Below are 10,061 nucleotides of genomic sequence, written 5' to 3' on the forward strand. Positions count from 1 at the left end.
GCACTTTCAGACAAAGACCTTAAGGGAAAAAAGAAAGTTTTAAGCACATGCCTAATGCGCACTGCCTTCAAGGAGGTTTCAGCGTATGCCCGACTGCAGGGATCATCTTTAGTGCTTTGTGGAGCTTATGCTGATAGCTGAACAAAGAAGTTTCTCAGGGGGGACAAGGGGAGAGAAAAAATAATAGACTGAAGGGCAGCTAAAGCCATTATGTTTTGCAAAAATCCACAGAAAACAGACTTTTAGCAGGAGCTGAACATGAGAAATATCTATTGCAGAAGCCCCAGATTCTGTTTTCCCTGCTTTGTAATAAGCATTTCCACTCTGTAAAACCAGTGCAAGTACAAGGTGGTGATCTTAGCTCTTGGAACGTTTCTGTTAAGTTCTTGGATCTGTTTCCTATGAAACATTTTGCTTTAAAGCTCTTATCTACCAATTTCTCTTTTAACATTTGCATCAGCTTCCCAAAGAGTCTGAGAATCACACCCAAGAAGAAAAAATCTTTAAAATATCAAAATTAAGAAATGTAGTGTGAGCTCAGCTCTCAGTAATTAACTACTGGTGCTTTAAACAACAACTCCTGCTAGCAAAATGGATTTTCTTTTTTTAAATATATAATGCTGCTTCTTCTAATTATAATCTAAGCATTCCTCTTACTTATCAGATGTCAATACTGGCAGAAGATTTGCTTTTTATTTTTAACAGTTCTAGCTGACCTGGAATTTCTACACCCCAAAAACATTGATTTCTTGTGTTACACGCCACAGACAAAACCAGAGGAACATAGAGGATGGGAAATGGCAGAGGGGGATAATCCCCACCCTCGCATTCAGCAAAGTCTGGAGACAGTAACAACCATTTTCTGGCCAGTTTCTCTCCTTATTTTAAAACTTCTGCCCAAGTGAGGAAACTGCCCTCACATAGGCCACATGAAACGTAAATTAAAAAAATAAAAAAAAAATTTTTTTTGAGAGAGAGACACTGATCTCAGGAAAAAAAGAAAATGTAGGAGAACATCACAAYTCATTAAGTTTCCAAGAAAGCAAGCAAATCTACAGAGAGATGTTTGGCATGTGAGGAGCCCATCTGGCATACACCAGCGCGGGAGCACAAGAGCCCGGACTCCAGCCCGGGAGCAAACTGGGGTTCGTACCCACGTCTGGAATTCTTCTTAGAGTTGGATATCCAAAGCCAAATATAAAACTTAAGTAAACTATAAACACAATTCCTCCTACGGCTATTGAGGTTTATCTGCATCTCCTAAAGCAGGAAGAGCACTGCCTTCCTGSAGCTCTCCTCCAGCAGCGCCAAGCCACCAGCAGACGGAAGCGAGCTGGGCTGGGGYGTCCTGCCGTCAGACCCACGCTCCACCCTGCCACCCAAGGTACCGCGACGAAGGACGAAAGCCTTCGCCTCTGTCTTGAGCCTCTCGCTCTGCAGGATAGGTGAGAGAGCCCTGAAGCAAACAGCCCTGCTTTAGGAGTTGTGGTTAAGCTCGAAGCTGTTACCCTTGGAGCATTTCTATGTGGCGGATTATATTTAAATAAAGAATTGTTCTTCCTCTGCTTAGATTCTCTCTGCTGTAGGCAATCTGACCCTGCAGCTTAAAGCAAGCAGGATTTCAGCTGTCTTTTAAAATGGGTTTCACATCAAAGATTCTGCAGAGGAAAGAAGAGTAATAAAAGRGCTAAACAGTGTTGGAACCAATGTTGCACTAGCAAAACCACTCAGTCTTCAAACAGCACGGTACAGAAGCGATGGCACTTTCTCCATGTTTCTCATATTGCTTTCCAGAAGGAACTGTCATGTCCTGAAGAGCACACTGCAGCAGTGTCTTCATTCCCCAAACCTGCTTTTGCAATGAGCTGTGATCCAAGCGCCTTGAAAGTCCTCACAGCTCAAGACAGGTGAAAGCTCAACATTAAGTCTTTCCACCTTCTGCTAAGGTGGGGTCTACCCAACCCTACAAGCCCACTGGATTTGAGAACAGAGGCCAGACTCAYCAGGAAGGTATTAGTAATCTATGAATGTTAGCAATGTGTTTACCTGTTCCAGTGTTTTGGTTTCTAAGAGTCAGGTGTAAGCCTGATTCTTAATTGCATTAAAGTGGGCTTCAGCAGCAGCTTACACTAATCCAAGTCAGAGCTGCTATTGCCCATCCCTCTCTTACTTCAGCCATCCTCTGCACAGCCCTGCCTCAATTAATGCTGCATTCCTGAAACTTCACATTTTAGGGTTTTTTTGCCTGATTCATTTTTGATTAGATCAACTTCCTAGTTGCGCAGGTGCTACTGCCAGTGTAAGGAAGAAATAGGGAAAAGCAGCTGGATTGGCGTGCCATTTCCTGATTTAAATTGGCTTAACTTGCTGTGGAAGTACAAAACAAAACCTACAAAAAAGATGAATCTTCTTCCACTTGTTTAGCTCCCTTGGTTGTCCTAAATCAATGAAGCCTAGGAGCCAGCATAATTTYGTGGTCCTGTAATCCACACCTTAACTGCAAGAATAGATAGTCTTACCTGAGCCAGTTCAAAAGATAAAATATCAGAGACATGGTGACAAAGGCTTCAGCTACTCAAAGAAATATCTGGAGCATCTGGTAGGCTTGTACTGTCGTCACTGAAGCCTGAGTCACAGCACCATTAACCCAAAAGCTAAAGCAAGTGTCCCGCAGGGTAGCTGCCACATCCTGACAGCAGCGCTGACAGCTCAAATCTTTCTCCTCCAATCARTCAGTGGAAAGTAAATTACAATTCAAAGCTTAGAAAACAAAACAAAACAAAAACTGTACATATTTTGTGGTCTCATAAATACTGTTAGGGAAAACAAAAAGAAAAAGAGGACTGGACACAAATGAGATGCTAACCCATCTTCTGCTTCAGGCACAGGAGTCTCTGTATTGGAAATACATCTTCATTTATGCGAAATTTGAATGTTAAAACGCCCTGGTTGCATTACTTCTGATTTATGATTAAATGTTCCTGCATTTCATAGCACGTTTTAAGGAAACGGAATGGTGTCGATGGGCTCATTTGTTCTCTGAACAGTGAATCCACCACCTCATTTAATTTCCTCCCAACAGCTCTGATCCTTGTTACCTGCGTGTAACCACAGTGTGGTGCTCMGTAAATAACAGAAAATGGAGAATATAAAGGAAAGGCAAACTTAAAGGCAAGCAAAGTAATGTTTTATCACCTTTTAACGCCTGCCACTGGAGAAAGCTGTCTGCACGCACTTACCGTCCGTGTGCACCCTCATTGTCGAGGCAGTGATGTCCGTTGTGATCGTGAAATAAGGAATCCACAGATCCTGCAACAGAAGAAGTCCTAGTATTACTAATATCTGTACACTTGCACCGAAACTAAAACCCAAGTCTAACAAAGAAGCTAAAGCAACTTCTGTATCTTGATAGAGCAAAAAAGAAACACCTGCACAGATGGAGAAAAACAATAGCTCTGTTTTAGGTTCACAGTCTTTCTCCTTACGCAAACACTTCACACAGAACCAAGGCAGACAAAACCCATTATTTTCTTTTTTTTTTTAATAGCAAAAATACTTGTTCCAGAAGACTGTTCAGCACATAGAACTGTAGAGAACCTCATCACTAAAACCAGAAGTTTACCTTTTTCCATGATATTCATTGTTCTTTCAGACGGGGGTCTGATGATACTTTCATCTAAACAGATCCCTAAGTTCTTAGTGCTGGAGGACAACATGAAGGGAAGGCTCACCTTTAAAGTGCTCTTTTCTTATTCAGTTTGCTAAGCACCTGCTTTTAACCCCTCCCAACTGCACAGGAGATTGCTGGAGAAAGGGTAGTTTTGGAAAGTCTTCGTGGTGTCTAGTGAAAGCCATAGCCTGCAAAGAGATCTTGTTTGAATAAACTGAATTTATACCTAGAGAATAAGAGCTGATAATTCTGTGTTGATCAGGCACAGCTGAAGTAAGACTGAAAAGGCAAACTTGCTTCCCCTTCCAGGCATCCACTCTCTCTTTTCATGGGACAAGCTGTCTGGGTCTTCTCTGGCATAGTTTTGATGTGCCCCAAATTCAGGTCAAAAGGGGTTTGGACTACAACTGTCAGTAGGAGCTCAGAAATACTCCTTTTTTGGTCAGTCTGTATTTCTGGCACGAGCTTTTGTGCTGTTCAGTAAGATACTCCGAATTGCCAAGAAGGAGCTTTTTTCTAGTGAGCTTAATCTCTTAAGCAGCTCTGCAACGCTGCTAGCTGGAATTGGGAGGACTAACGGATGCTGCAGAAGTATTACAATCCCATCTGGTATATATGCCATAGGAGGGCAGATAAAGAAGGTGCAACTACAAGCATATTAGGGTGCCTGTCTGTGCTAAAGGCATTCTGACRATTGTGGAACTCTATGCATCAACCACAGTTTAAGATCTGAGTTTCCTTTCATATTCATGGAAACACTTGCCTGAAGGAAACCTAAACAAGACCTGCCACAGAGTAACAGAAAACATGTTAGGTTTTGTTTTGTTTATTTTGGAGGAAATGAGTTATTCAAGTTTGGAACAGGATTTGATAAAAGTCTTTGTGATTTCTCCCACCTGAACATTCAACTGAGATGACCTGCAAGAGAATTCTGTCTTTCTGGTAGACATGTGGCATGTGGGACAAAAATCAGAGCTTGGTGCCCCCCTGCAATACATACACTGATCTGGTACCTCCCTGCTTCTTCAAGAGGAGCACTGCAAGGTCATCTGCTAGGAGCTGAAAAGTTAGGGTTCTGAACAGAAGAAAGCTTTTTGTGTATTTAAATAGAAGGATGACTCCTATTCCGTCGACAGTGCACTGTCTGGAAAGCTATGTAAACACCAAGTTTCTGTAATTATGCTCCTCACTAGCAGAGGAGAGCAAATGGCATTCTCCTGCAGATGTCAGGAAGTATCTTGATCAAAAATTCTGTCCTCTCTCCATTAGAGTTTTAGAGGAGGAATAGATGTATTTCATTAGAAACACCTTTCAAGCACCCTGTCCTGGATTTTTGCATGCTTTCCTGAAAGAATGTGCATGGTTTCTTCTCTTGGAAYGCCTTCTACTGATATCTGTAGCAGCAGTCATGGGGAGCTGCTGGTCATCAGGGCTATCCCACAAACAACACTGCTGGGAATCAGAAGACACCTATATTACAAGRGTTGTCAGAGAGCAAGTTTAAGAGAAAACAGAAACTTCCCATTCAATGACAGAAGTAACAGTGCAGTGTAAGTGGTTAGACTTCCTAGCTCTAGCAGAGCAGACTGATGAGGACATACATGAGAAGTACAGGCATGACTGATGAGGACATACATGAGAAGTACAGGCATGTCATCTCACAGCCACAGGTAGGGAAAGGAAGAGCTGGTCCAGCACCTCCTGATTTTAAGCTTTTTATAGGACCACAAAGACTATAGCCCCTTGGGTAAAAAGTCCTGTTACAATCAACTTGGATACTCTTAGGAAGGAGCAGTTGTGGCCAAACATCCAAACAGAATCTGTGTTTATAAAGCTGTAATTAACTCTTGTTAATGTATATTTCCAGTTGGAAAATACTGTCCTTCTCCCTCTCCCCATCAACATCTACCAACAGCTGAGAAAATACAGATGCCCATTTAGGGTGGATTTTAAGGACAACTGTACTAGAAGTTTGGACACTTAGAAGCACTGACCTTTGAAGAAGTGTTTTCTCAAAGTTCAGCTTTTTTATTACTTTATATGATACTCTTTACATTTACACAGCTTTCTGTTTCAATCTCTGCTGGCATGACCAGTCAACTAATACATGAATTGCAATTAAGAGGTAGCTGCTTCCTTCCTTCCAGAGCTACATAACAGCCCTTGCTCTTTATTTGATGGAAGACTTCCAGCCCAAAGACATCCTCAGGTACAGACTGAAGGGTTTACCTTCAACACTCAACTCTCAAAAGATGCTGTTGTATGCCTCAGAATTGGATTTCTCTTGGACAAAACAATTTCTTTCCTGAGATCACAAGGTCAGAACAGATCACACAGTTACAGCTTAGTACATAAGTCATAACATAGGAAAAAATACCTACCGCATCTTAAGGGTAAGCACAATATACTGGTTGCGGAAATGAGAACAAGTGATGATAAGCCAGGAGAAGCAGGGGCCACCTAAGCTCAGAAAGTTTCTTCCATTCTGTCATTCACTTCTTTTCAAAGCTCTCTGCAGYGTTTTCCTAATGCCCCACACTGCACTGTACCATGAATTTCCCATAAGTGAAGGATCCACCATTCCCCTCAAGTCAGCTGAGAGAAGACAGTGCCTAGCACCACCTGGAAGCTCTCGGCGCTCTGCTGCTTAGCCACGTCAAACCAAGCAGAGAAGTTCCAGTCATCAGACAACCATGTGTTTTCCTGTCAGGCCATGCTTAAACCAAATATAGGACCTCAAGTGCCTCAGGAAGGGATATGCATGATTAAGGAACTAATGATGTGGCGAGTGCTGTGCAGATAACAAAAGTAATCTCAGTCCCAAAAGGGCTTTCACTCTAAAACCTGTTCATTTCTAACACCATCTACTCTGCCCAGCAAACCGCTATTTTAAGCCACACATGATGATTAATCACTTTTATACCTACATTTACGTAGGGAACGTTTTAGGTTATGCAGAAATTAACACTACATGTATTTTAAACATATTTATTCAAAATAAGCTTTTGTCAGGAGGATTCCAGGCATACAAATAATTTGTTTAAGACTGCAAATGAAGTAAAGATGTTCATAGAATGGTAAGGTTGGAAGGGACCTCTGGAGATCATCTAGTCCAACCCTCAGCATAGCCCCATACAGGGACTGGACCTGTGACCTTAGCATTAGCGGCACCACATTCTACCCAACCGAGCTAAACCTGTCCCCCCAGTAAGAAAGACTACGAGACTACCCAAGCCTGCTCTGAACTTGGTCACCTAGGAAGACAACCATTGACAATGTGCTTTATAAATTGCTACTGCTGCAGGAAGGATATCAGGAATTTTGACTGCAGCTATCAGCTCGGGTAGCCTGAATAGTATCTAGCAATCACAAAAGGTCAGCAGGCACAAAACAAGAGACAAGAATCTTCACCATTATTTCAGTTTTCAATAGACTGCTCATAAAAACTCACTCTATCTTCAAAAAAACATAGCGACCTTTTCTGGAGTGCCCTATGGGTCTCTTAAACCTGACTTGCAGAAAAATAATGATAAAATAATCTTAGCAATTCTACTGCAGAGAAGCAATCCTTACTTCTGCCCTCAAACAACTAGATGCTTTTGTCCAGAAGAACAGAAGCAGCTAAAACAAATGATCTTCTCCACATGTGCTTTCCAAAACGAAAGGAGAGCTTCCTTCTCCTATAGCATCATGTTCACAGCTGTAACGTGCTTAATCAGCCCAGAGCCCCGTATCAATTATGAGCATGGAAGAAATATTTCTGTTACTACAGAACACAGGGAACCCAATTACCGTACAGAAACCAAACAAGCAACCTACCTCTATCTGCTTATCTTTGAAGATGTTGTTGATGCCATTGTTAAAAGATGCTCCAGAAAACATAGAGGTTATTGGGTATGTCAAGTCTAGGATAGTCTTAAACACTGAATTCATATCCTAAAAGAAAGAGAAGTATTTCAAAGGTAAATATATTCAAGAATCCATATTAATATTATTCATATAYAATTTGAGAGACATCATATTGCAGATTCTAGTAGCAAATACGTGGAAGCATTGCTACCGGCAGTACAAAAATTGTCAAGGGGACAGAAATACCACTGCAAAACCCACAACCAGTAACTCCTTGTAGGGCATCATAAATTTACAACAAAAAACAAACTTTCTAGCTAATAAGGCTATGAAATAGTGTGCATTCGCATTACTTCATTCCTGTCCTTAAAACAAAACTTCACTCTGAAACAGTGCACACGGTCCCAGATTTCTGCCTTAAGAAATGCACACAAATTTAATTCTTGACTTTTGTTTTTAACTATTTACAAAGATATTGGTTATTTCTGCTTTGTAATCCTGTTGAATCCTGTTGAAACTTCAGCACATCTAAAAATTGTTCATGTGGTATGTACAGTTTACCCGTGTGGAAATGAAATATAAATCTGTAACATAAGAATTGATGTAAAAATCTGTACATCTGCTCTAATTTTTCAGATCATGCCTTCTTTTTATCCCAGGCTTAAATCTTCTAGCTGCCTTGATGTAAGCGCTTATGAAAACATATATGTGRCCCTCTGGGGCTACAACAAGTTTAATTAATTCTCACTTCAAAGAGCTTTAAATACTCTCTCTATATATTAGTGTATGTACTTTTTCATTCGAAAGTAAGTTACTGGGATCTTTACTTGCTGTTTGGTAGTCAGAATTTAGCTACTAAACAGGGCACTCTTCATAAGCCAGATCACAACAAATTTAAGAAAGATCACAACAGGTCTCCTAAAGCAATCTAGATATCTATCATATTACATAACAGTGGGCGGGCACTGTCAAACGTAACGTCCATATACTGAATTTGGCTCTCATYGATTCATAGTTTTCATTCCAGGTACATTACCTCTTTGCACTAACCTACAGGACAAAAATGAAGAAAATACCTGAACTAATCTGACAGCCCAAACAGCATTACAGCCACTGTATTTGTTCCATAATGACAATATTGGTCTCAGGATCTCACAAATCCTAACAAAATTCAATGCCTGAATATACTACATCATATTCAATTAAAATAGAAGAAAAAAAAAGAGAGTTCTTCCACAATTAAACAGGTTTTTATTAGATGAAATATGTCTATTAGGTAAAATACTTTACCCCTCTACATGGTCTCCTTATTTCAAGACACAGCCACTTCAACAGATAACTTAGTGCCGTACGCAGCCAGAGCGCTGCTGCACGAAACTAAAACTCAGTCTGTTAAAGGATCTGTGATCAACATCTGGCCTTGGCTTTACTCTAGTAGTGATTTAAAGAAGAGCCGGATAGCCACGCTGCCTCGGCCAGCTGCTTTTACACGTCGTAGGCGTCCGCCCAGATAAAACAYGTAAGCATGTGCACACTCGCATGAGCGCACACACACACAGACACACGCACAGGGCTGAAAAAAATATATAAACTGGAAAGCTGGCGCTTACAAACCTCTGCCCTTCATTCAGGTTCGCATTTTTGACTCTGACGGGCTGGAGCCAGTATGTCAACCTAATTACAGACATGCTCCTCGCAGCTTCAGAGTTAAATGGAATTAGTTTTGCACCGAAAGTAAGGATTTGGCCTCTGGCAGTATTAGGAGTGATTAATTCAGGGGAAGAGGAATTTGCAAAAATACTGTTATTTAATGCTAAAGCAAGGTCCCTCCAACTCAGCCCCATGCATCAGGCAAATGATCTTTATAATGTTGGGCCTCTGTATTTTCGGGCAATTAAAGCCCGCAGTAGTCTTGCGCCCAAAATAAAAACTTCTAATTAATGGCTACTTCTTAATATTCTCCCGTCTCAGATTTGGAAGATGCCCTTTTCGCAGACGCTGATGGCAAACAGCCTCCGTCAGCCTGCCGAGAATAGCTGCTGTCCCTCCCCTCCGCCAGATAAATGACGCTAAATAAGCAAATAAATAAAAATCGCCCTTTGGAAAGGCAGCCAGAGCCTTATGAGTTGTGCTGCTCACCAGCACGAAGGGCAGCATCTTCGCCTCCGAGAAAAAGGCGGTTTCAGGTCGCTGAAGAGCGCCGGGGAGCGCAGCCCCCAGCCTCGCTACCAGCTCTCAGGGACGAGAGCGGGGATTTTGCAATTCTTCACGATMGTCTCCAACAATTTCATTTTCTACAGCTTTGCTGCAACATAAGCTTTCTTTTAATAAAGACTTGCGAGGCTAAAATTATTTTTTAAAGCCTGTCCCATCATATAACGCAACTTCAACAAGGAAGGGACTCAGATGTGACGAGGGGTGATAGAGAAAACCAAATTGCAATCTCTGGCTATTTTGTATTTTGATGCAGAAAGGTTGTAAATTGGGGCTGATAAACCAAGAACGCTCCCAGTGCTTTTCCTTGTTCCCAAGTTAAAAAAAA

General features: G+C 41.4%; 1 protein-coding gene across 2 annotated transcripts in view; it reads right to left on the reverse strand.

The window, feature by feature from the left end:
* Positions 1 to 10,061, reverse strand: part of PNPLA7 (patatin like domain 7, lysophospholipase) — a 131,084-nt gene that overhangs the window by 22,681 nt on the left and 98,342 nt on the right. For both annotated transcript variants that reach the window (XM_085320004.1, XM_085320005.1), the window contains exons 28-29: positions 7,490 to 7,606; positions 3,240 to 3,309 (exon numbers count right to left, since the gene is read on the reverse strand). In XM_085320004.1, coding sequence (XP_085176130.1) covers positions 3,240 to 3,309; positions 7,490 to 7,606 — 187 coding nt within the window. The remainder of the gene's footprint in view (positions 1 to 3,239; positions 3,310 to 7,489; positions 7,607 to 10,061) is intronic.

This window comes from Rhea americana, unplaced genomic scaffold (genome assembly GCF_003343005.1).
Source record: "Rhea americana isolate MKP2758 unplaced genomic scaffold, rheAme1 scaffold_61, whole genome shotgun sequence".
Taxonomy (NCBI): domain Eukaryota; kingdom Metazoa; phylum Chordata; class Aves; order Rheiformes; family Rheidae; genus Rhea; species Rhea americana.